We start from the raw sequence: 25,691 nt of genomic DNA on the forward strand, positions 1-25,691 counted from the left end.
CTCAGTGGGGCGGTTGTGCCTGCTCCAGAATTACGTTTGTCCTAAATTGACAGCAATAATGTCGCGCCAAATATTTCTCAGCTGTCTCCCCTGCGCAAACACTCCATAAGGAAAACGAATACAACAAGGTGAGTGGCTTACACACTCCCCCTTCCTAATAAAGTGAGGTCTCTAGCGTTATGTACAAAAAAGGTAAAGGAGCCGTTTTGCTATTTGACCACTCGGTGTCACTGCAAACTCGTCAGAAAGCTCTGCTGAGGAATTGACAATACAGATATGATCATGATCTCACGGTGACGTCCCTCTAATCTCCTAAATATGTGTTCCAGTAATAAGATACCGCACATGAATACACTTGCGCATATCAACCCACATCCTCTTTCTTGCTTCGCGACCATAACAGGTCGAGTCGATGTCAGGTTGACTCATCGTTCCTGTGCTTTCCTGAGATGGGTATTCTGAAATAGCTATGAGTGTGCTTACGCCCCCCGTGCCTGGCATTGACAGGCTGTAACAGTACCCTAGGGGAGATTAACAGCATTTGACCAAAGGGTTTCGTGATGTCAGCAAGGGACTGCGGACCTGCAGCAAGAACCTATTAGACAGCTTGATGTAATCAAACACCATTTGATCAGTTGCTAAATCAAGGATATACCAACCCCTAGCCTAAGAGTATACGAATAAAGAAAATATGTAAATAAGAGGCCTAGAGGCCATGAATCAAAGCAGAGCAAAAATCACGTAAAATATAGTTGTAACAGTTGGCAAAGAGTATGTGAGAGCTATTGTATACCACAATCACAATGAATGAGATATATTGTGTTGCAGTGCACGGTTTACCATGGAACTGTTAGTGTTAGATAAATGAATTCTCATGAGGCTGCTTTATTTACTTCATAAATTTTACATATAATTATGAGTCAGTTTATAGCGTTATTCGGGTAGCAAAGTGCAATTTCATAAAATTCATGTTTATATATCATGATTGCATCAAGAGCGAGAACACACAAAATTGTGTCACCACCGTTTTACACAATATGTCCTTGACCTACTCACTCAGCAAAAATACTCAACAGCACACATTTTACGGACTACATAATTTGTCACAACCCAGCTCTGATGAGGTAAGCAGCATGTCTGTTTGCTATTGGCAAGGCTGAGGTATCTCTCCTCCAATCTTTCCCCTTGGGAACATGAATAATGACAACGGGAAGGAAAGCTGACCAAGCTCTCTCTCCCACTCCCTCTCTTTCTTTAATCCCTCTACTGTCTTCTCCTCCCCCTCCCCTTCTCTCCTCCCTCTCTCTTATACCAACACCCTGGTGCAGACGCTGGCGTGCACACACCGGCAGACTCTGACAGCTTCCGTATCTCTCTTCCTTCTCCATCACTCCGTCTCTCAATTCCTCCCTAATCTCTTTGCAGGTGGATTTTGGCCCACTGCTGTGTGGAACGCTGGTAAGAAACGACAATCTCTTGTTATTATGTTATATTTTGTTGTGTCTTCTGTTTCTCCCTCTCCGAATCCATTTCTCTGGGAGTCAAACAAAGGATTGGGGTGTGGCTGGGTGGATGGAAGCTAACTACTGATGTCCACTGGAAAATGATGCGAATGAGGCATGATGATAAAGCTAAAAAGCAGTGTTAAGAGAACAATACTGTCATCTTTTGGGTGTGCTGCCGAATGGTAAAAGAGGGTGTACTCAGAATCGCTTTAGTCAATGACATGACCAAACAGGGCTGGATAAAGACATCTTTTCTAGCCCAGGGTTACAGGGAAAAGGCTCGCCATGCCACATTTCTGGCTAAGGCTTGAGCGTTAGGATTCTGTGCATTAGCCCAGCATATCTATTTCTGTGTCACACTATTTCCATTTGGCAGAGCTCAAATTCATTCTCCTGAGACTAATTTTACACTAGCTTGGTCTGAAAATGACTTGCTTCAGGCTAGTGTGCTATAGTCAGATTTCCATACCCTTCTCTGACACAGCACTGGTTGACAAAAGCAGGTCTGACAGGGCTGGACTGTACAAGATGGATTAGGCAGACCTGGGGCTCGGTCAGGAAGCAGACTGCAGTGAATTCTGTGGAGCATTGCTCAGACCCAGCACGCTGCAGGGGCTGATGCAGAGAAAGAGATTGCGGAGGGAGAGAACAAAGACCCCAGCCCCAGTAAGGAGAGCAGAGAGAAAGGAAAATCTGATAGCCGGGTGGTGCGGTACGAATTGCAGGCAGCATATATATTTGTTAGGGGTATGTGGATGGGGGCATTTCAGAATGCAGCTCGAGCGAGGTTGAACATGTGTGGATGCGATTGTGCATGCGCTGCACAACCCACAGCCACTCCCTTTATGAGCATGCAGTATGCATAGGTTATATAACACAGCCATCAACAGTGTTTGACAGCTCTGATTTCAAAATGCCATGCTTGCTTCTTTATATTTTATATCATCTCTAATATAGGCCTGCCTGTGGGGCTAAAATGGCTTGAGTGAGAAAGTGAAACCCATGTGTCAAGGTACCAATCCCTCTTTTTATCTCCCACAGCAAAATGTCTGACAAGCCCGACATGACTGAGATTGCCCGCTTTGACAAGACAAAGCTCAAGAAGACGGAGACAAAAGAAAAAAATCCTCTGCCCACTAAAGAGAGTGAGTGACCCTCACCATGTGTGCATGTGTACATGCATCTTTAAGCCTGTGCATTCATGCCATAGTGAGGAAAGAGTTCCTCCTTCCTCAGCAGTTGTGCACAACCTCTGCACCTCTCTCATTCTTGTACTCCAGCCAAACATTCCCCACATCAGCAGCTAGAGCTGTCAATAGGTCCCAGCAGTGCAAAATTAAATCTCTGCAACATATCACCACATGAGCAACACCCCTTTACCAAACCTCCATACGGCACATTCAAACGTAGCCTTACCATGAAACAACAACATATTTATTCACATGTACACCCTGGAACACATGACCCTGACATGCTTTCCTTTCTTCTTTTCCAGCCATTGAGCAGGAGAGGAAAGGCGACATCACACCTTGACTTCTGAGCACAAAGAGACGGGAGGCCAAGATGCCGCCACAAAAAGCACTTTGTTTTAATTATCACAGTATTCGAATCCCTCATTTTGTCTTCTGATAAGGGTGCTATAGGGCTCCTTCTGGTGCTGTTAAAGTATATGGCATCCTCACGGGAGCTCTCTATCATCGGGGTGGAAAACTTAAGCCTGGGTGCCTATCTGGAACTGCTAGCCTTTAGCCACCATGTCTCCTATATTGCCAAAGTGGGGAATGGGGGTAGTGATGAAGCATAGAGAGACAGGAAGGCTTTCAGGCTAGGAGAGGGTGGAGTTGCCCAGATACAAAGGGATCAGCAATCAGATGCTAATCATGGGGGATGTTTTCATATCAACTTTTTACTTTTATTTATCAAATAAATATGAATAAGTGGAACCAATCAATGTTGTATTGTGCTGTCTATGTTAAAGAGTGCAGTTAATGTCAATGTTCTGGTTCATACTGCCTGATGCTGAAGCACTGAATGGTCACGCACAGCCTTGAGACAAAGCATCCCGTAAATAAGTTTGTATGTAACAGTTGCACATTACATAAAAGTTCATAACATCCTGGAGCAGTCTTCAAAACAGAATTACACCGGTAAATGTGATTTAAGTAGACCCAAATCAAGCCAAAACGTCTATTTAGGATCTTGATATGGACCGCTCTGTTAGTTACCTGAATCAGAATATTCCAGTTAGTAAATTCATACCAGGATTTGACTTGATGTGGCGCTCACTGTGACACACACACCCCAAAATATAATGTGCAGATGCATTTAGTGTTCTCTGTATATTACATTTATATATGTGCAATAATAATAATAAAAGGAGTGCAGGTATGATATAATCTCATGTATGTCCATAAAAGGTTGCATGCATTTTGCAATAAAAAGACAATTGTGTGCAGGAGCTAGTATGTGACAAACACAACAATATGTATAAGAATACAACCCACACAGAGGTAATCTGTTTTACTAAAGGAAATAAATAGAATATGGGAGAAATATGAGAAATAGAAGATTTACTTCGATAATACGTGTATAAAAGTTTCAATTTGCATATGCTTGGCGTCAGATTTTTAAAGATCTTTATGGTTATGATTTTAAAGATAAGCACCGGAAATGTGACTCAAACCTGAGGAATGGGTCTGTGAGAGCGTGAGTCAAAACTTTTAAAAAGTTGTGCACGCGAGCCCCAACGACACAGCAAGCCTGGTTTGTTATGGCAACGTGTGCCTTGCTTATAGGCCGCTGCAGTGGGCGGCACACAGACTCGCTCCCCGGCGTCTGACGTCCTGCCAGCAGGCCTCAGCCTGTCAGACCCCCCCCCCCTCTTCAGCGTTCACAGCTCCACTGATCTCATCCTGCACACCCTCCTCCCCCAAAATCCCCATTCACGCGTTAATGTGTCCGAAATGTCTGCCGGAGCCCTTTAATTAACGCGAATTTCACTGTGCTGTTGTAAGCAAAGTGACGAATAGCCCGCTTGCGCTTCCTCGCGAAGCTCTGAGACACGATCGGAGGATGGTGTCGTTAAAAGTTGGCAGCAGCAGTGATCATCCTCATCATCGCAGTCTTCATCACCATAATCATCTACCAATCCTAGCGCAAAATAAAACATCTGCACTTACATGTGAGGCCATCTCTTTATTCATAATAGACGTGAGCTGATGGGATTTCTCCACGACGGTCTCGACGTTGATGGGACCCCTAACACCCATGTCAAATGACGCCCAGTGTAAGACACTATTGTTATTTACCCATGCAGTAGGTCAAGGAGGCTCTGAGTGTCTGAGATTGTCGTTAACTTGCTCGTTACAGGCTCTTTTTTTGGGAGGGGGGGGGGGGGTTTCAGGCACGCTGTAGTTGAATGTGCTCCATATCCAATTAGCCGGGATTATCCTCACCTGCTCCCCGCCTCTATTGTTAAGCGATGGTCGCCCGATGGCCCGTTTATTGTCTTTAGCACTGAGTGATTCATTGTTTTCAGGGATTTTGAGTACTTTACGGGATTTGACGTATGTAAACGATTTGTTTTTGCATGCACTTTTCACCTCAACCCTCACGTCGCATCAGAGCCTATGAATATGAAGTGACAGAAACTAGCATCGTTGATGAGACATGCAATGCAATCATAATTGTGCAAATTCAAAAACGTAATCCACTAAAGGCAAAGAGCCCAATCACTGGATGATATGAAAATCAAATACTCTATTTTTTTTTTCTTCAGATTTCGCACTGAACAGCCTTACCTATGAATCGACGAGAGGGAAGCTCGATTGCAAGAAAACCCTCCCAACTTGTCGGCAATAAAAGTTTTGGCATTTTATTTCTTATTTGTTTTGCATCACCCTCGTAAACCGCAGACTGTTTTCACACCAGGTCGTTCCCAGGGAAACATCTATTATCCTATTATCACGCCGATGCCAAAGTCGCCCATGTGTGAGGCTGTATTTACATAACACTCACTATCCGCACGCTGCTTGGCGACTTTATTGCTTTGTAGTCGCCATTTATCCCCTTTGGACACCGGTGTCATTTCCCAAAGGAGCAGGTTCCCATGATGCAACACATGCAGCTGCACGTTGACACAGCTCAGCATTATTTGCAAAGATGTGAGATGAAAATAAAATAAAAAAGTGTCTTAAGACTTCATAATAATAATCGCCATCATCCTCGTCATCCTCATGGACATAAGGCAGATAAATCAAACCAGTTGTTGTGGGTTTGTTTCGTTTCGTGGGAAACTCATACGGGGACCTGGGCCTGGGAACGCCAGGTGAATGGGGGGGGGGGCTGTTTAACCGTCTGCGTCATCTCTTTGAAGTGCAGCTATGCACCGACGTCTCCTATCCGTCTATAGGACACGGCAATCAATGGCCTTGTCGGGGCATTTTCACAGTGAAACGTGACTTACGAGACAAATCTGTCAATCAAAGGTGCATGGGGGGGTGGGGGGTATAAATATCACGAGTCGTGCCAGAGGGGTTCAGTTGCACGTTCTTCTCTTCCCCTGAAACATTACGGTATACCTTTGGTACTCCAGAGGTCAGCTAGAGCTGCTATGGGACCCTGGCATCTCCTCACCATCCTGAAGCTGTCGGTGTGCTGTCAGTCTCTGTTTGCATCGGCTTGGTACGTCGTTCGGCCCTTGTCAGCGTCGTTTTGGGAACGACGTGTGCTTTTTTTGTGATTTAGAAAACTTTCCCTCAATGCGTGTCTGTTGTCTCTTTTCTGTAGGTCAGTGAACAATTTCCTCATGACTGGGCCCAAGGTAACTTATTCATTTATTTATTCTGGGTAGCCGTTGCACTTCGGGCATGAGAATATGAAAAAAAAGTTATTATCATAGTAACTAAAAAAGATAATATTGAGATATTTAGATGGATGCTTTTTTTACTTGTTTGTTGCCCTGGTTGTTAATAACAGCGTCCTTTACTTTCTCTTCGAAGGCCTTCCTGACCTATGCCAGCAGCGTGCAAGCGGGCGCGCAGAGTGGCATGAAAGAATGTAAACACCAGTTTGCATGGGACAGATGGAACTGCCCCGAGAGCGCCCTGCAACTATCAACACACAAAGGCCTTCGCAGTGGTAACAACATGACTCTCACTTACTTGTTCGGTCCCGATGCATGACTTACTTGTTTTAGGACGTATACCACTGTGTCCATTACACAGTCATTACGCACTCATTACGCAAGGCAATTGCGCGCGGCCTTTACGCGACTACGGTGCCAAGTCTGTCGAGAAAGTTTGACGAACTCTTTTTGTTTCTTTTGTGTCCCGATTCAGCCACAAAGGAGACGTCCTTTGTCCACGCCATCAGCGCTGCGGGAGTGATGTACACCTTGACCAAGAACTGTAGTATGGGGGACTTCGACAACTGTGGCTGTGACGACTCCAGAATAGGACAGATGGGTAGAGTTGGTTCTGAGTAGCCAAGAATACCAAAACACAGATACAAAGAGAGATAATCAATAAAAACGCTTTGGCCAGAGAGTTGAGTCAGTTTGTCTGGACACAACGTTTAGTGGGAGGCGTCCCCAACCTATAAACAGCGCAGTTGCTGCTTGTAAGGTTGGGGATGCCTGCAGTCAGCTGAGACTGACGAAGTCACTCAGATGAGCGATGACACATTTATCCCAATAAACGTTGTGTCCAGATGAACTGACTCAACTTCCTGGGATTTCCCTACCTGGATTATTGAGCATGCATGACGATAAAATGGTTTGGGTTTGTGTGAAAAGACTTCACGCACCAGCATTACGCACGTATCACTCAATCAATGCAAATAATCGAGAAAAAAGATGTATAGGGCTCACGTTAACTCTGACGTTTTGAATCACCAGGTGGCAGGGGCTGGGTGTGGGGCGGCTGCAGTGATAACGTGGCATTTGGGGAGAAGATATCCAAACAGTTTGTGGACGCGCTGGAGAATGGCCACGACTCTCGCGCAGCTGTCAACCTGCACAATAACGAGGCGGGCAGATTGGTAAAATAACCCATTTACTACTCGTTGATACTTTAATAGTGCACGATAAACAAATTCAAATGCAAGAGGGATAGCGAGGTAATCCATGGAGGTTGATTTCAATTACATTTCCAAACCCCAAAAATCTCACCCCCCTTTGGCAGGCTATCAAAGCTACGATGAGGAAGGCGTGCAAGTGCCACGGGGTGTCCGGAAGCTGCAGCATCCAAACGTGCTGGATGCAACTGTCCGACTTCAGGGAGGTTGGGAATTACCTGAAAATAAAACACAAGCAGGCCAAGAAACTGGAGATGGACAAGAAACGAATGAGGGCCGGCAACAGCGCGGACAACCGAGGTGCCATCGCGTACGCCTTCGGCAGCATCGCCCGGACGGAGCTCATCTACCTGGAGGACTCTCCAGACTACTGCACCAAGAACCAGAGCCTCGGACTTCACGGTACCGAAGGACGCGAGTGTCTCCAGGGGGACAAGACTGTCCCCCCGTGGGAGAGGCGGAGTTGCCGCAGGCTTTGCCACGAATGCGGCTTGAGGGTGGAGGAGAAACGCACCGTGGTCGTCAGCAGCTGCAACTGCAAATTTCACTGGTGCTGCACGGTGAAATGCGAGAGATGCGCACAGGTCGTCACAAAGCATTACTGCGCTGGCAGCGGAAGAGGGCGGAAGCAGCAGAGCAAAACCAAGCGGAGGCACCGCGTGCGCCAGCAATGACTGCGGTTGGCGACCGCCAACACGAGACATTAGGCCTGGCCATTAGTTATCATTTCAGCATCCCGGATGTTTTGTTTTTGTCGCCAAATCCGGAACAGTGTTCGGCTGGCATCGGCTAATGCCCTTTAAATGCACTTTATTCCATCTGATTTGATAAATATTCTGTTGTTGCTTTCCTTCCCCAGAGCTCGCTCCCTCCTCCTTATCGCTCGTCTGTGGCCTGCCTGCCTGGAAAGTACCCCCTTTTATCCCCTGTTAAATGTATTACTGCCTTGGAAATGTCAAAATAAATATTTTTTTTATGATATGCGCGTGTCTCGGTTTGATTTGGATGGGAACTCCGGAAGTCTGATGGCGCTGCTTGTATATTGGCTGCGCCGGTGTCACGACCCCCCCTGCCTCCGCAGGAGACCGGGATCAAGTCGTTATCCGTATCAATGGTGCCGTGTAGCCTAAGGTTAGAAAATAAACCGCGGCATAATGACACTCTTTTGAAGTGCGCATAGGCGTTTCCTAAAAGCATCAACCAATCAGCTTCGCGGGCCCCGCGGACAAAAAAGACTTTTCATTTGTTCCGTCGTTCAAACAAGAGAAAGTTGCAAAGCACTGGGGGCAACAACCTCCTCTTGCCGGGGCAACAACCTCCTCTTGCCGGGTAGCACAGCACACTGCATATTGTAAGGATGGACCACCCCTTGTTTTGGCTGCTGATGCTTTTTCACCACAGAAGCTGCCTGGGAGATGCCTGGTAAGAATTTATCTGCCTACGTGGTATTAAACACGTGTCAGATTTTGCATATGATTTATCTTAGTCTTTGTGTGTGCGTGTGCGTGTGTGTGTGTGCGTGCGCGCGCTCTCTCCTTCCCAGGGTCTTGAATAACTTTCTCATGACAGGACCCAAGGTAAGGACAATTTCCTGACTTTCTCAGTGGCTGTTGAATGGTCCCTCGATAGGGCGGACGTGTTTAATGATGTCTATTAATTGAAAGGGAGGGAGGAGAGCAGTTTTCTTCGGTGTCATTCGTGGCAACAACAGACTTTCCCTCCCTCTCCCTCTCTCAGGCCTATCTGACCTATGCAAGCAGCGTCCAGGTGGGCGCACAAAGCGGGATAGACGAGTGTAAGCGTCAGTTCGCGTGGGACAGGTGGAACTGTCCCGACAGCGCCATCCAGCTGAAAGGACTGCGAAGCGGTACTTCATGTTGCTAATCATTGTATACTTTCCACGAAACTTTGCTACATTCCTTTTCGGTTGTTCACTTGCCTTCTGTTTAAGTTTTGGTAAGTTGTTGACCTCGGGGATTCTGCACCTATGTGCAGCAGCTGGTTCATGGTTATTACTGCATTACATCAGTTTTGTTCTTTATTTCATTTATGTCCCCTCAGCCACTAGAGAGACGTCTTTTGTCCACGCCATCAGTGCAGCAGGTGTCATGTACGCCCTGACGAGGAACTGCAGTCTCGGGGAACTTGCGAGCTGCGGCTGCGATGTCTCCAAGAAGGGCAAAACCGGTGAGGCCCCGTCCACATTACATTTGGCAAAGACCACACTGGTGAACGTGATCCGCCTCGCACGCTGACTTCGGTGCTGATTTGTGCTCAGGGGGAGCCGGCTGGTTATGGGGTGGCTGCAGCGACAACGTGGAGTTCGGAGAGATGATCTCCAAACAGTATGTGGATGCGCTGGAGACTGGCCAGGACTCTCGGGCTGCTGTCAACCTGCACAACAACGAGGCTGGGCGGCTGGTGGGTAACACAGCGAGACTGTGCACTCACTACACACACAACCGCGCTCACGATGCATGCTTCGTGCGTGGTGTGCAAGTTGCATGACTTAAGCGTTCGTTTAAAACGTGTTTGTTTCTTTGCAATTCAACCTGTTCACGCCCCCCAAAGACAACTAACTACACGTTTTGCTCCGGTCGTCAACAGGCTGTGAAGGCGACGATGAAACGCATCTGCAGATGCCACGGCATGTCCGAGAGCTGCAGCGTCCAAACCTGCTGGACACAGATCTCCGACTTCAGGGACATTGGCGCGTACTTAAAAACCAAGCACGGCCAGGCGCGCAAGCTGGAGATGGACAAAAAGCGCGTGAGAGCTGGCAACAGCGCGGACAACCGCGGCGCCATAGTGGACGCTTTCAGCAACATCGACCAGGCGGAGCTCCTCTATCTGGATGACTCGCCAGACTACTGCAAAAAGAATGCCAGCCTGGGGCTTCATGGCACCGAGGGGCGGGAGTGCCTGCAGCATGGGGACGGCTTAACCCAGTGGGAGAGACGCAGCTGCCGCAGGCTGTGCCAGGAGTGCGGGCTGAGAGTGGAGGAGAGGCGCACGGAGGTGGTCAGTAGCTGCAACTGCAAATTCCACTGGTGCTGCAAGGTGCAGTGCGAGGACTGCTCTCGCGTCATAGCCAGTCAGGTGTGCGCACGGAGAGAGGGTGCCCACGGATTTGGCTACCGGAGGCGATTTCGAGGACCCAAATAGACCCAAGACGCGATCGAGAGGCAAATGGCATGGAAGAAAAAGAGTTCAATCAGTAGACTACATCAGATCCTGGATTTGCACTTTTTAAATATCTTTGTAAAAAATGTAAAGTAACGTGCTTGTTTTATAAGATAATGACTTGCTGGCACACACCTTCAAGAGTCTCTTGAATCCACTTCTCTGTTTCATCCAAAATTGCGATGGCCTGCTATCTGGATAGGCCATAACACCAGCGCGTTTTTTCCATCGGAGTAAGAGTGGAGGGGTGAATACACTAAAGAGAGAGGGGGGGGCATGGGTAACATGTTGGGGTTCGCACCTCGCCGACGTGTTGATCCGAACATGATTTAGTCACACTTTGATGTCAACGCGCGAGGCTTTGAAAGACACATTAAGGAAGCGTCCCTGCCGCTAAATGAGGTACTTGGCATGGTAATCCATGGCGGTGGTCGTGTAGCCCACTCACCCGACCACACCAAAATGCATCACAATAAATCAAAGCAGCCTGCAACAGAATAGCAGCAGTCTGCAGGGCTCTCTCTCTCTCTCTCTCTCTCTCTCTCTCTCTCTCTCTCTCTCTCTCTCTCTGAGGTCATCTGACAATCGGAACGCACGCAAAGTTTGCGTTTTTTTTAATTTTACGTTTTTGCAAATTATCCCTCTTGCGCCTTGCGCGGAAATCTATTTCTATGATCTTCTAATTTGCATGTAGTAGGTGTAGAGGAGAGGGGCTTTTAGAAGAACGCCCACCTACCCAGTCTCACTGTCTACATTTGAGAAATTCATTCACTCTCCTCCTCCCTCTCCTTACCCCCCGCATCTCCCCCCAAAAAAATCCCCCTCCCAGCTGGACATCTTATAAATCTGCCACTGCCTCAGATAAATGAGCAATGGCTTGGATGTTGCTTTCACGGGGGGGGGGGGGGGGGGTCAGTGTGCCCGGGGGGGTCTGGCTGTCTGAAAGCGGGTCGTTTGGTTCTCCCTTGTCTTGGCATAGACCCCTTATACAGCGAGTCAAGGGAGACGTTACAATGTAAATAGTCCCCCCCGGACTCGTTACAACGGCAGTACGTCAACATCCGTTACCTTTGTTACGTCATAGAGAACCGCCGCCACATTACTTTTGATGATGTGCGGAGGCATTTTAGCCCCTTCAAAGTGGGCAGTCCAAGAAAATGGGGGAACATCTGCTTTGAGATAAATGTCGATTTTTCCGGACAAATTGACATGCTTGAAGATCAGACTGGCAAATAACCTTTTGTAAAGCTGTTCAATTATGACCACAAACGCCAATAAAATTGATACTTTAGCCAAAATGGATCATGACATTTTCACAGTGCAAACATAAGGGCTCTCCTCTCCATTTGTCTGGCTGCCTTTGTGTGTGTGTGTGCTGCCCTGCTGTGTGTTAATGCAGGTTGGCCTCAGTGGTCGCCCTGACTGGCCAGCCCTCCTCCACTGGGTCTATTTACCAGTGCCATACTGGTCCTACATGATGTTGAGTTGCTGTGAGACGGATGAAACACATATGCTCCCTTCAAATAACACAACTCAGTTATTTTAACATCCCACTCTCAAGACATCTCCAGTAAGGAGGAGTCTTTTCAGAATTAAATTATTTTAACTTTTTTTTCCAGATGCACTAAGGTGAAACTGGAATCTTCAAATGGGCTAAGCTGAAACCTTCTTGACAAATGCCCAACACCGGTTTAAATCACAGCACAGACTTGCTGTCTCATCCACAGTTGCATTGCATGGGGTTTTGTTCTGAAACAGCAGGAAGGCCAGGGGCAGGGATCCCCGTCAGGGACCCCCGGGGTTCAGCCAGACAGAAGGCCTCAGTATGGCAGTGAAGGGGGTGACTGTGTGATGGATCAGCCCTTTCTCCCTCACTGGGGTGTGAGACTACCAGCAGAGGCTGGGTTACCCCCACGGGCTCTTTAACACATGTATGCGGGCTTGTCACAGCACAAACATGGAGGAGCAACTTACAATTTTGAATATGAAAACAATACAAAACTTAACCTGTTCAAAATAACACACAAAAAACACGTTATTTCCTTCATCAACCTTCTCAAAAAAAAACTCTGGTAAGGCATGGCCACACAAAATGTTTTGCATGTGCAAACACAATTGGCTGACAACACAGGCTTCGATAACGTGTGGTTCATTTGGGTCATAACTGTTTACTTCCTTTAGTGGGAGGGGAGAACACTGCATATGAGGCGAATATAATCTCTCTACACAATCTCGATACACAGTTCCAGGACTGGGATTTCTCAGAGATATGTTACGGGAAGCTATTTGGGGAAAGAACTAATCTCCATGTTAGCAGATAGGCCTAATCTGCAAATTACAAGCACTTATACAGCATGTCTCACATCCTCTGTTAGCCAAGAGGACCCCCACTGCTTCACCGAGACCACCCTTATCTAAGGAGCAGAGGCAATTCTAACCCGTGTTTTTTATGACGGGACCAAATATGGTGTGGGGCCATGTTGTTTTTTAGTTTTCTACACACAAAAAGTTAGAGACGTCAAGAAGACTAATCATTAATTTTTGGGTGATATGGAGAATGAACAACCGTACTTTTGGACACGTTCGTCTCGAGACGGAGGGGATGTGGAACAGAATGGCTGTCGATACGGACACCGTGGAAGAACAAGGCACAGAAGAAAATTGTTATGTGTGTAGAATAACATCAACTAGGTTGAAAAATACAATTTATTTGCACTAAGCAGGGAATATTTTGATTTTAATACACCAAGAAGTGACACTTGATAATGATTCTGCTTTCTCCCAATAGAAAAGTATACATGCTCTTTAACTGCAAAGTACCAGTCTGTTAGCATATGAACTAATACACTTTACAGACACCTAAAATGTAAAAAAAAAAAGTTACAGGAAAGGATATTAATCTCGTTTCCGTTGCAGTTACTTCTTTTAATTTATTTACTCGAACATGTTGTTCAATCATCATTCTGAGCCAAGTAAACCTTTTTATGTGGATCCATCCATCCATTATCCAACCCGCTTACCCTGCTCTCAGGGTCACGGGGATGCTGCAGCCTATCCCAGCGGTCACTGGGTGGCAGGCAGGGAGGCACCCTGGACAGGCCGCCAGGCCATCACAGGCCTTACTTTCTTAGGCAGCTTAAAAAATACCGGATCAAACATCAACTGCTTTTGTTTTACTCAGCCATTATCGAGTCCATCATAACATCTTCTATTACAGTACGGTACGGTGGCACCGACACTCAAACACAGACAAAACTGCAGCGGCTTGTCAGCAAGCCATCCAAAATCATAGGCAACCCACTCCCCTCAGCTGAATCTCTGCATACTAACCGGACTGTAAAGCGAGCAAAGATCATCTCCGACCCCTCACATCCTGCTCATCACCTCTTCCAGCTCCTTCCCTCAGGGAGGCGCTAAAGGGCACTGTCAACTAAGACCAAACGCTTCGCAAACAGTTTTTTTCCCCCCTAGCCATCAGGACTCTGAATTCCTCCCTATAGTCCCTCCTCACACACCATTGGCATAAACACCACCATTCATCTGTTACGCCTGATATGCTTATTTCTGTTATTGTGTAACTGTATTGTTCGTGATAATATGTGGAGTTGTTGTTGAATGTTGTTGATGTATGTATTGTGCTGCAGAGTGTAAAGTGTTCCACCAAAAACAAATTCCACCAACCTTGGTTGTGTAGCTACTAAAATTATCTATCTAAACACACACACACACCTAGGGACAATTTAGTACAGCCAACTCATCTGACCTACATGTCTTTGGACCATGGGAGGAGACCAGAGCACCCACAGGAATCCCATACAGACACAGGAGAACATGCAAACTCCACACAGAGGACAACCCCCAAGGTTGGACTACCCCGGGGCTCAAACCCAGGACCTTGTTGCCTTGAGGCGACCGCGCTAACCACTGCGCCACCGTGCCGCCTCTTTTTATGTGGATTTGAAATTAAAATATATGATGCCCCTTAACTGTTGTTGTAAGCAATTTGATTAATATCACTACAGTTCTCTCATTCATTAAAATGTAATTTGATGACCTATTGTAAAATACCTCAAACACACTGGGTGAATTTTATGATCTGGGTGAGTGTGTATGACATATCCTGCTCTCCCCAGCTACAGTGGTCGGCAATTGGGTGGCAATTAAGGGCAGCATCAATGGAGTACAGTTATTGGTGTGTGTGTGTGTGTGTGTGTGTGTGTGTGTGTGTGTGTGTGCAAACAAGTGTGAGCCTCTCAGTTTTACCAGAATGTAAGAGCCCATCTACCCTGTCTGACATCATGAAATTTCTATCAAGCAGATGTTCATCTATACAGAATATCTTTGTACATATTATACACTGAACTCTCAAGCAAACGACCGAGCATGCGCTTCTCAAGTTCCCAGTGTAAAACCAGAAGTATTAGCATCACATTCACGGAGAGTGACACAGCACAGTTAAGAATGGACCACTCTCTGTTGTACAGGCATGGGTAGCATCTGGTCACTGTACGTTTGACATCACTATCATGTGTGTAGCGGTGATCAGGATAAATGCTTCTTTTCTTTTTTTTTTTTGCCCTGATAAGACTATAAGCTTGGACAACGCCTTTTACATAACCCTAACCCTGTCTGCTGCAGCCTACAAGAGCAATAAACAACACCCAAAAGAGCTTCCAAAAAATAAGAAGACGCTGTGAACTTCCCCCCGCAGTTATGTAGTGCTTGTTGTAAATAGTACAGTTCTAAATTGCCAGAAACAAAACGTTTTGTTGCGATCTTGTGTGCTACCCGCCATGTCCAGCAGAGGGCGCCCATTAACCACCATCCAGCGTCCAACGGCAAACTCCCTTTACTGCAAACCTAGACACACTGATGTACATTGTCCATTTTTACTAAGGAAAACAGTCATGTGCAGTTAAGAGCATGGCTCTAATGACGTGTATGGGGACATTTGCCTTCACAGGACCAGTAAAACTGTCACATTAACAACCCTCACATCTCCCTAAAATCATAGTTAACAATTAAGAGAACATTAAATTGAACGTTATTATAATCTTCGTTTTTATATACCAAGCAATTTGAGCAAAAAGGCAGTAACTCTGATCAAGGCTTTAATTTTCCCTGGCAACTACGCAAATTGTTTAATTTGGGAAGGTGAACAGCAGGCGGCAATCTTGTAGAAATAATGACAGTCGCCAACGAACCACAGCGTTGACAACTCCTGCATTGAGCGTTGTACTTTCTTGGGTTGTTTATTAACATGTGTTAGTTGCTTTAATTTCATTTGCATTAACACCAGACAGTCTCATCATTGTGACAGAAAAAAGACTCTGACCCTTATTATACATGTATTTCTTGTTATGGTGAGCCAGAGTGCATGTTCTCGGGAAGGTGAACAAGGTCAAAATCTGTCATTATGCAGCTCAATAATCCAGGTAAGACAATCACAGAAAGCTGAATCAGCTCATCTGGACACAACGTTCATTGAGAGAAACGTTTCATCCCTCGTCACAGTGACCTCTTCAGTCTAAACCGACTGCAGGTGTCCCCACCCTTATGTGATTTACGTACAACTGCATTGTTTATAAGGGTGGGGATACCTGCAGACAGTTTAGACAGACGAAGTCACTGTGACGAGGGATGAAACATTTCTGTCAATAAACGTTGTGTCCAGATGAACCGATTCAACTTTCTTCGAAGGTCAAAATCTGCAACAATCTCTCCCAATGTCACTTTTCATGCTTTTCTTGAGAAAAACAACTCACATATATTTCACAGAATTGTGTGAGATCATTTGACATGACACATAACTGCATGTGGTTTTGCATGTGTAAGAGTGGAGAATTAGTGGTGAGGGACTGTTCAAAAGGCACATCTGAGCAGCATAACGCCCTGATCATGCTGAATTGAGGGCTTGGTCAACAATATTCACAACAAAGGCAAATCCTTCTCTGCGGGCACTGGCCATGAGAAAGTTAAGTAAAATGAATATGATGATCCCATTATCAACAATATGAACATATATATTTTGTTTTGTTTTTTTTGCTTTCTTTTTGGTTGCTTGCTGCTGATCTGTGCCATGCTGCATTGTGAGGGTGATGTCCAGCCATCATACACGTGCTGCTGCTCACTGATGCCACGGACTCTGGAGTACTCAATGCTGTCTCGTGCACACTTCAGTATTCTGACTTGTGCCGATGCCAAGCGTAGGATGGTGTGTACATGCGTGCGTGCGTGTGTGTGTGTGTGTGTGTGTGTGTGTGTGTGTGTGTGTGTGTGTGTGTGTGTGTGTGCTTATGAGTGTATGTGTGAAAGTTAATGTATGTTTGCATTCGAGTCTGTGTGGTTTGTTTTGTTCTGTGAAAGCCTAAGCAGCATACACAAATGCCACAATCCCGCTTCCCAATTCCAATTCAGTTATCACCTTATTTTGCATTTTGCTTAAAAGATTGGGCATTGAGAAAAAGACTGTTTTCCTACATAAAACTTAACAAGTTATACATCCAAATACACACCATCACCCCATGCTCTCACTCATTCATCAGATTTGGCACAAGGTTCCTTTGGTTCCTCCTCGGTTCTTTCCAGAAACACCAGCTTGCCAGGGCGGCCGCCACACAAAATCAGATCGCACTGCTTCAGCTAAGTTTACACTGCAGGCAGAAAAAGATATCTTTAAAAAAAAAATAGGAAAACAGAAATATGGTCCAAGTTCTCTTTTTCCAACATCTAAAATTAATTTAGTGGAGTTTATTTCCCAGCTAAGATGAAATATTACTTGAGCGAAGTGCAGGCATCTGAGCATATTACTGCCACACATTGTGCTTTACATTACCATCTAACAGTTTATCTGATTGATAATTGCTTGGCGAACGTTTCATTCTCCTACTTGAGTAAAATCCTGATTTACTCATGGCTGTCCATGTGTCATTGTCACAGCGACAGTGCAGTAACAGGCCTTTATCTCTCCAGTTTCAATGCGATCTGGCTAATCCCTGTTTTGTTTTTGTTTTTCTGGCCTCCGGGCTTTAAAGTAGGAGGTCGCTGATACTTTCCATCAGGTCTGACAACACAGTAGGAAGGGTACTGTTTTTGCCGGTTTTTAAATCAGCTGTCGCCCTTGGCAGCGACGTAACATTATATCTTACATCAAATAGTCGAGTGGGTGACGCTGAAAGAAAGATCTTTCAGTTACACCTATCTGCTCATCAGCAAGGAGGCACCACTGGAGTCTACATGCATCGTTAAACTGCGCAGCAGTTGGCGATTAGTACGCTTCCGAATATCAGATTTCAAATCTAGTTGCGGTTATAATATGTGCTTTGCATATTTGCAAATCACTGAAGTTCATTTTACCACCATAATTTACCTCGAAAGATATCCTGGAGCAGGGTTATGGGAAGAAAACAGGATACACCCACACATAGTGCATGCCAGTTGGTTCATGCTGGCAGACAGGGAGTCCAGCCCTCTCAATATCTATTTCATATCAATAGTGGTGGTGAAATCACATTGTTGGGTGTTCTTTTCAACCTTTTCCATCTAATAAAGAAAGAAATAAATAAGAAAGTAATACATCAAACTAGGTAGGGCTGTTCAAATTCAAATATATGAGCCCAAAAAAACAACACAAAATGTCATTACGGGCAAAGCTGATTTGAACTGCTAAAGAAAAATCAAATTTTGCTTGTTCGTGTCATGTTTGCACATGTTCACGTCTTTAGTCTGAGGAGTTATACCTCTTGGGATAAAAAATAATGTGAATTCATAATAGATTGATTATATAACTTGTAGATATAAGACAGCAAAAAACAAAAAGCATTCTCAGTTTTCAGAATGTTTCATTCATTTCACTCAGCGAGTTAAACACAATGAACAACTTTTTAGACAACACAAGGGTTACATGCTGGCTATACTATACCATCAACTAACTAGGGGCTGTGGTGTACAGACAACAATGTGAAAGAGTCTTGTGAAGCTAAAACTGGTATGTCATAAACATCAGTCCAGCATGCAGTTGTTCATAGTAGTTGCAGTGGTATGGTAAAGAAGCACATGTTTTAAATGGAACCCAAAACTTACAAGTTAATTCTCCCAGTAATTTGGAATCTCTTAACATCTCATAAACACATCTCCAATCACATCTCATGTCGGTCAGTGGGGCGGAAGTGAGGTAACGTTTTAATTCTGTGCTTCCTGCTGCATTTCCTGGTCATTACCCCCACAGATAACAGCCCTGCAGCTGAGGTAAGCTTCCTCCAGGCTCTGCATGGACTTCTGGTGCTCTGGACTGGTTCGCAGCACAACCATGTCATGGACCATCCAGGTCAGCTGCACTACATGTGTGGAGGAAACAAGCAATGCTCTATAACATGTTACAGGTCCAAAGAACATAACTGAAAACTGCTTTTCTAACAACACCTTACAACCATCCATTAGCTATACCAAATTATGACACAATAACAACAACAACAAAAAAGGCAAACGATTTCTGGATTTTAAAATACATATTTGATCAACAAGAAACGTACTTTTAACAATGGCACAGTGATACAATGGTGTGAACTCCTATACTCAGATAGGCAAGATGGAACTTAACCCAAGACCCACCCACCCTTACTGTCGGGGACAGAGCTAATCAGAGCCATACGTGTTACACGCGTTTTTCCACACGTTAAAATGGGATATAAAAAGTAAACTCCAAACCTGACATATTTTCCATGTCTTCTATCATTCCCTCTAAATCCTGGGTCATCTGCATGTCCTCGTCGCTGCTCCGCTTAAGCTCTGAGTCGGCCATCTGCAAACGGGCAATAACTGTCGACGAGCGGCGCTGACCGGCGCCAGCGCAGCTAACGCAGCTAACGCTGACTCCGATAGCACGGCTAGCTAAACGGAACCTCGCCGGTTGGAAAGGTTCTTCCAAATTGTGGGGTAAATTACCCTTTTAGCAACATGAGCCAGGATACGTGTGATAACTGAATATCAATAGGCAGTTACTAGGGGTATTATTTTGGACAATTATCAGTTTAACGTTTGGAACATACGGTAAAACGACGATGTTTTCCGTACGGTGGTTTGGTCAACGACGAGCTTTTCCATCGCAACGTTAGAATCAGGTCAACGTGCCAACGAACTTCATGCGGAACCACAAAAAAAAGAAAAGAAGAAAACTATCCATTATGAATAACCTAGCTATCCTACTTATGGAATAATTTTGTCTCGTCGGTTATTATTATTATCATTATTATTATTATTATGCCCTGTGATGGACTCGTGGCCTGTCCAGGGTGTCTCCCCGCCTGCCGCCCAGTGACTGCTGGGATAGGCTTCAGCATCCCCGCGACCCTGAGCAGCATGAGCGGTTTGGATAATGGATGGATATTATTAATTATTATTGTTGTTGCTGTTGTTGTTACTACTACTACCACGTTCGGCTGCTCCAGCAGTTGTAACACACAGTAGTAGTAGTAGTAGTAGTAGTAGTAGTAGTAGTAGTAGTAGTAGTAGTAGTGGTAGTAGTAGTAGTAACCTAATATGTAGGGATGCATCGATACATCCATCTATCCATTAATTTTCCAGGCCACTTATCCTAATCAGGGTCGCGGGGTGTTGGAGCCTATCCTAGCAGCTAAACTGGACTATTGGTATTGGAGATTTTACCCAACACTATAATTGGATACTGTTAATAACATGTCACGGATAAAAACAAAATGGCTTAACTGATTTACTGTTTTGCTTTAATGTATGAGAAAAAAAACAGACTCTATTGCAATTATTTTGCCTATTGACCCCAAATTAATGATCCTCTTTCATGAAAAGAAAGGGTTCAGATCAGTTGGTGACCATTTTTTTTCAATTTTCATAAAAGATTGTAGTTGGTATCTGCAGTGAGAAGGTGATATTGGTGCATCCCTACTAAAAATCAAATCCACTTTATCCGTGGATGGTAACGCATTATTGGTTCTCATTTCTACCTTTGTGAACATGAACAATTTTAGGAGAAACTTGTTTACAAATCAATACAAAACAGTCTATAATCACTCAAATGATGTGTAGAAAAATAATGAAGTAAATACCTTATAAATAATTGGCTAATCCAAATTGGCTAGTCAAAAAAAACTAGCAACTTTTGAAGTCAGCCTATCAGCATGACTTTAATTTCATAATTACATTTTATAATGGACTAGATAGTGTAACAGCAAAAGTGGAAAATTCCTTAATTGAGCATGAGTAAAACCCCTCAAGGGACAAGCTGACAAAAGAAAAAAAAGTGAAAACAGAAAGAAACGCTCACCTGAGAAAACAGCCAATCAAAAGAGACTGTGGGTGTTTCCAGGGAAACATATAACAGGTGTGACAAGTGGCATCTCTGACATAAACCAAGGACAAAGGCAACAGGTATACAGCATAGAAAAATAGAAGAGAGTAGAGACCAATAAAACCTAGGAACCTGTTGACGGACTTTTGTATCAACTCACACACTGAAATAAAGACTTGCTTCGGACTGAGAACGAGAAAAGGAAGATATTGGGAGTATCTGCAATCAAGCCAAAATATTTTGACACGCAAGGAGAGGACACCCAAGGGCAAAGGCTTGAGAGAAAACTGGTAGGTGAGAACAAACTTTGTCTTTGTCATGTCTTCGTTTGAGGCCCAAGGCCAGTCTCCTCCTCGGTGTGGCCCACAATTTCCCAGCTTAGGCCAGGAGCCCCCTGAACTCAGCATGTACAGTGACTGTTACTACCCTCCTCCCTCATTGCCGAGCCCCCAGCGCACCACCCCATCATCTTATGACCTGAGTGACTACACCACCTCCTCACCCAACCCCTACCTCTGGTTCAATGGTTCTGGGATCAACACACCTTCTTACCTGGCCACCAACGGACCGCCTGGGAACCCTGGCCCCCCTTTTGTGCCTCAGCACTATGGCATGCAGAGGCCTTACCTGGGCCCCACTGGGGCTGGGGGCCCAGGAGGGGAATTGGGATGGTTCTCTCTTCCCTCTCAGGAGGACCTGATGAAGCTGGTCAGACCACCTTACTCTTACTCTGCTCTCATTGCCATGGCTATTCATGGAGCTCCAGAAAGAAGGCTGACATTAAGTCAAATTTACCAGTATGTGGCTGACAACTTCCCCTTCTACAACAAGAGCAAGGCTGGCTGGCAGAATTCCATCAGACACAATCTGTCACTCAATGACTGCTTCAAGAAAGTACCAAGAGATGAGGACGATCCAGGTATGTGCATTTAATATTGTTTGACAAACCTGTGTCTTTATTTTCTAACTGTACTAGATGCCTTTCTATGAAGTGGCAATGGCTCATACTGTTTAAATGTATTTCATTATATTTTATTATGTTTCATTTTATATAGCCCTATATAACTTCTGTTTTTCATGTCTGCAACTTATTTGCCCCTGTTCTAAATTTCTCAGCTTCTCACCTGTTCTGCACTCTCACCTTTGTAGGGAAAGGCAACTATTGGACACTAGACCCAAACTGCGAGAAGATGTTTGACAATGGAAACTTCCGTCGCAAAAGGAAGAGGAAGTCTGACTCCCTACCTGGTGGGGAGGGGGGCTCGGGGGCTCCAGAGACAGGGGACAGTGAGAGGGGCAGCCCTAAAAACCCCAGCAACCCTGCCCTTGATATCTCCCCTCCACCAGACAGGATTCCCTCTCCTTCATCGTCAGGCCCAGCACCCTGTCTGAGCAGCTTCTTGTCTGAAATGTCTGGCGTGACAACTGGGGCAGTGAATGAGGTGGGGGGAGATGGGTTAAGTAGGCCACTGCAGATCAACCTTCCCATGGATGGGCCTCAGAGGCTCACGCAGCCTGGGGGTTTTGGTAGTTACTCACCCAGCGCAGGTGGCCCAGAGTGGGCATCATCGCTGCAGCAACCCCCTGCGCTCTCTTCTTCACCCACCCACTCTTCCCTGGGGTACAGTAGTCCCATCCTTAGCCAGTTCAATGGGCATTTCTACCCTGGACTGGGATCAACAGGGATCCTCTATCCACGTGAAGGCACAGAGGTCTGATGTGACTTTCTGATGAGATTACAGGAGACCTTTAACATGAACATTGACCTGTCTGGTTATTTAATTTCTGGAGAGGCTATGCTGCAATCAAACAGATTATACAAATGTAGTTAGATATACTCAAATACTTGCATGCATGCATGCACGCACATGCGCGCACACACACACACACACACACACACACACACACACACACATACAAATAGCTGTGTGTGCACTGAACGAGACAGTTGAGACTAAAGCGTGTGATGGTCGAGTTGAAAGCATCTGATTCCCACAGGAACAGCTGAGTCAGGCGCAAAGCTCTACAAGGGACACTCCCAAAAACCCCAGTCTGCCTCACTATCAGATCTTAAATCAGCGTTTATTCTGTCCAAAGCCTGACTCAGTCAGATCTGACTCATTATTAACAGATCCTTGATCAGATCTCCTGCTGACATCAGACCATTCCACTCGGCTATCTACTCTTCTTTGATGGTATCAGCCACACAAAGCTCAGACAGCATATTTTGAGTACTCTATGGGTGCTGCCTATATATGATCAGCAACAGATAAAGGGAAGGTCTATGTTCAGGACTCAGCAGTGATGGCTTGATATATGCAATGTGGTGAACTTGTAATAGATTCTTAATACACAAGTGGTGGATTTTGTAAATATGTCTGTATGTATAATGTTTCTAGTATATATAATGTTTCTGTATACATTTATATTGTTGGTTCATTGGTTTAACTGACAGTGTACACAATATCCTCAAAAGGCATGGTACACATGGTCAATTTTATGCTTTTTATATGAATAAATGTTTTTGGGGCTGTGAAGTTGGGTTTTTCTTTATATTTTTTGTAATTTACAAGGCTGGATGGGTCCTCGGGAGAGTACTGAAAGGCATTAAATGTTGTTGTCATTATCATTCATGTAACTCTGCTCCAGATGATGATGACATTTTATTAGAGGGATAAACCCCTTGAGATGAACCACCTCGTTTTCAAGGGGGTCCTTAACACAAATATACAGAAACTACAGTACATACAACAAACAACACAACTACATTCACACATACACAGACAAAAGCTCTCCCAGGGCTAGCCACTCCCCCACAAACATGATTCCCCTAAAATGCCAAAAATACATACAGTTAATGTGCACATACCCATACAAAGCTAGAGACATACATTAATATGCACCTGCACATTACAGACAAATTATTTCCATACCTGGAGTATAATTACAAGCAAGAGTGAGTTCGAAGAAAGATCAAAAGAGATGCAGTGATGAGAGGAAGTAATGGCTCTAATTGAACTGGGAAGGCTGGTCCAATCAGACGGAGCTTTAGATTTAAAGGCGCATCACCCAATTTCATTAGAAATTCTAGGAACAAAGAAAAAAAGGATGCTCGCTATGCCTTAGACGATACGATGATCTATATGGAATTAAAAATAGTTTTAAGTAAGAAGGATAAGTTAAGAAAATACCTTTAAAAAGAAATAGCAACCAATGGAAATGTCTTCTAGATTTAGGTGTTAACCAGTTCAGTGACTTTAGTGATGGCTTGATATATGCAATGTGGTGAACTTGTAATATGAGATTCTCCGTACACAAATGGCGGATTTTGTAGACATGTCTGTATGTATAAGTTTTCTAGTATATATTTTAAGTTTTCTAGTATATATAATATTTCTGTACACATTTATGTTGTTGGTTCACTGGTTTAACTGACTGTACACAATATCCTCATAAGGGGTTCATTTTGTGTTTTGATAGGAATCAAAGTTTTAGGGGCTGTTAAGTAGCCTTTTTCTTTATATTTTTCGTAATTTACAAGGTTGGTCCTCAGGTGGGTCCTCAGGTGGGTCCTCAGGGGAGTAGTGAAAGGCATTAAATGTTGTTGTCATTCATGCAACTCTGCTCCAAAATACGCCCCCCCCAAAGAAAAACAAAATATGTAACTAAGCCTATACTGACAGAAAACAGTTTGTCAGAGAAGCGACGACCACCTGAATGCCAGTATGAAACCTGATAGCTCTGTGATGGATGGTTAACTGATTCCCTTAAATGACGAATATCCCCATTCCCATTCTGCCTCTCATGAGTCATCCGCTCATTCCATCTATCCTGCTTACTGGAAAGACAGTTGACATCTCATTAGGGGAGAGGGACCACCTGTAAAGAGGGGGTAGGCAGCCACATGAATATTTATATCATAGTGTCACCACACAGTGTGGTCAATGCATAAGTAAAAAAAAAGTGCCAACATTATGAATGCCAACACACCTTGTATCACACAGCCATACCAGTCAATATCTTAAACCAGGTAATTTTGTGTAGAAATTTTGTTTTTGTATACCGTTCAAAAGTTTGGGATCACCCAAACAATTTTGTGTTTTCCATGAAAATCCACACTTATTCACCACCATATGTTGTGAAATGAATAGAAAATAGAGTCAAGACATTGACAAGGTTAGAAATAATGATTTGTATTTGAAATAAGATTTTTTTTACATCAAACTTTGCTTTCGTCAAAGAATCCTCCATTTGCAGCAATTACAGCATTGCAGACCTTTGGCATTCTAGCTGTTAATTTGTTGAGGTAATCTGGAGAAATTGCACCCCACGCTTCCAGAAGCAGCTCCCACAAGTTGGATTGGTTGGATGGGCACTTCTTGCGTACCATACGGTCAAGCTGCTCCCACAACAGCTCAATGGGGTTCAGATCTGGTGACTGCGCTGGCCACTCCATTACCGATAGAATACCAGCTGCCTGCTTCTGCTCTAAATAGTTCTTGCACAATTTGGAGGTGTGTTTAGGGTCATTGTCCTGTTGTAGGATGAAATTGGCTCCAATCAAGCGCTGTCCACTGGGTATGGCATGGCGTTGCAAAATGGAGTGA

The 25,691-nt window shown here is 44.7% G+C and overlaps 5 protein-coding genes across 6 annotated transcripts; 4 read left to right on the forward strand and 1 right to left on the reverse strand.

Annotated features, from left to right (window-relative positions):
* Positions 1 to 741: 741 nt before the first annotated feature.
* Positions 742 to 8,254, forward strand: LOC130114112 (protein Wnt-8a-like). Of its 2 annotated transcripts, none has more exons than XM_056281888.1 (6): positions 742 to 764; positions 6,294 to 6,327; positions 6,506 to 6,644; positions 6,845 to 6,970; positions 7,402 to 7,544; positions 7,688 to 8,254. In XM_056281888.1, the coding sequence occupies exons 2-6, from the start codon at positions 6,313 to 6,315 to the stop codon at positions 8,252 to 8,254; spliced, it is 990 nt and encodes a 329-aa protein (XP_056137863.1). In that variant the 5' UTR covers positions 742 to 764; positions 6,294 to 6,312. The 2 variants fall into 2 exon arrangements, with proteins under 2 accessions (XP_056137863.1, XP_056137854.1); XM_056281879.1 differs by lacking the exon at positions 742 to 764 and adding an exon at positions 6,118 to 6,188.
* tmsb2 (thymosin beta 2) lies at positions 1,330 to 3,446 on the forward strand. Its single transcript, XM_056281901.1, has 3 exons — positions 1,330 to 1,458; positions 2,547 to 2,650; positions 3,001 to 3,446. The coding sequence occupies exons 2-3, from the start codon at positions 2,551 to 2,553 to the stop codon at positions 3,036 to 3,038; spliced, it is 138 nt and encodes a 45-aa protein (XP_056137876.1). The 5' UTR covers positions 1,330 to 1,458; positions 2,547 to 2,550; the 3' UTR covers positions 3,039 to 3,446.
* A 683-nt stretch (positions 8,255 to 8,937) lies between the features above and the next one.
* Positions 8,938 to 10,745, forward strand: LOC130120984 (protein Wnt-8a-like). Its single transcript, XM_056289814.1, has 6 exons — positions 8,938 to 9,002; positions 9,124 to 9,157; positions 9,318 to 9,447; positions 9,642 to 9,767; positions 9,859 to 10,001; positions 10,188 to 10,745. The coding sequence occupies exons 1-6, from the start codon at positions 8,938 to 8,940 to the stop codon at positions 10,743 to 10,745; spliced, it is 1,056 nt and encodes a 351-aa protein (XP_056145789.1).
* Positions 10,746 to 18,944: 8,199 nt separating this feature from the next.
* syce3 (synaptonemal complex central element protein 3) lies at positions 18,945 to 19,563 on the reverse strand. Its single transcript, XM_056276445.1, has 2 exons — positions 19,470 to 19,563; positions 18,945 to 19,099 (listed from the first exon to the last, which is right to left on the reverse strand). The coding sequence occupies exons 1-2, from the start codon at positions 19,561 to 19,563 to the stop codon at positions 18,945 to 18,947; spliced, it is 249 nt and encodes an 82-aa protein (XP_056132420.1).
* A 1,667-nt stretch (positions 19,564 to 21,230) lies between these two features.
* Positions 21,231 to 22,802, forward strand: foxi3b (forkhead box I3b). The gene is made up of 2 exons (XM_056293583.1): positions 21,231 to 22,003; positions 22,234 to 22,802. The coding sequence occupies exons 1-2, from the start codon at positions 21,403 to 21,405 to the stop codon at positions 22,800 to 22,802; spliced, it is 1,170 nt and encodes a 389-aa protein (XP_056149558.1). The 5' UTR covers positions 21,231 to 21,402.
* The last annotated feature ends 2,889 nt before the right edge of the window (positions 22,803 to 25,691 follow it).

This window comes from Lampris incognitus, chromosome 1 (assembly GCF_029633865.1).
Source record: "Lampris incognitus isolate fLamInc1 chromosome 1, fLamInc1.hap2, whole genome shotgun sequence".
Taxonomy (NCBI): Eukaryota; Metazoa; Chordata; class Actinopteri; order Lampriformes; family Lampridae; genus Lampris; species Lampris incognitus.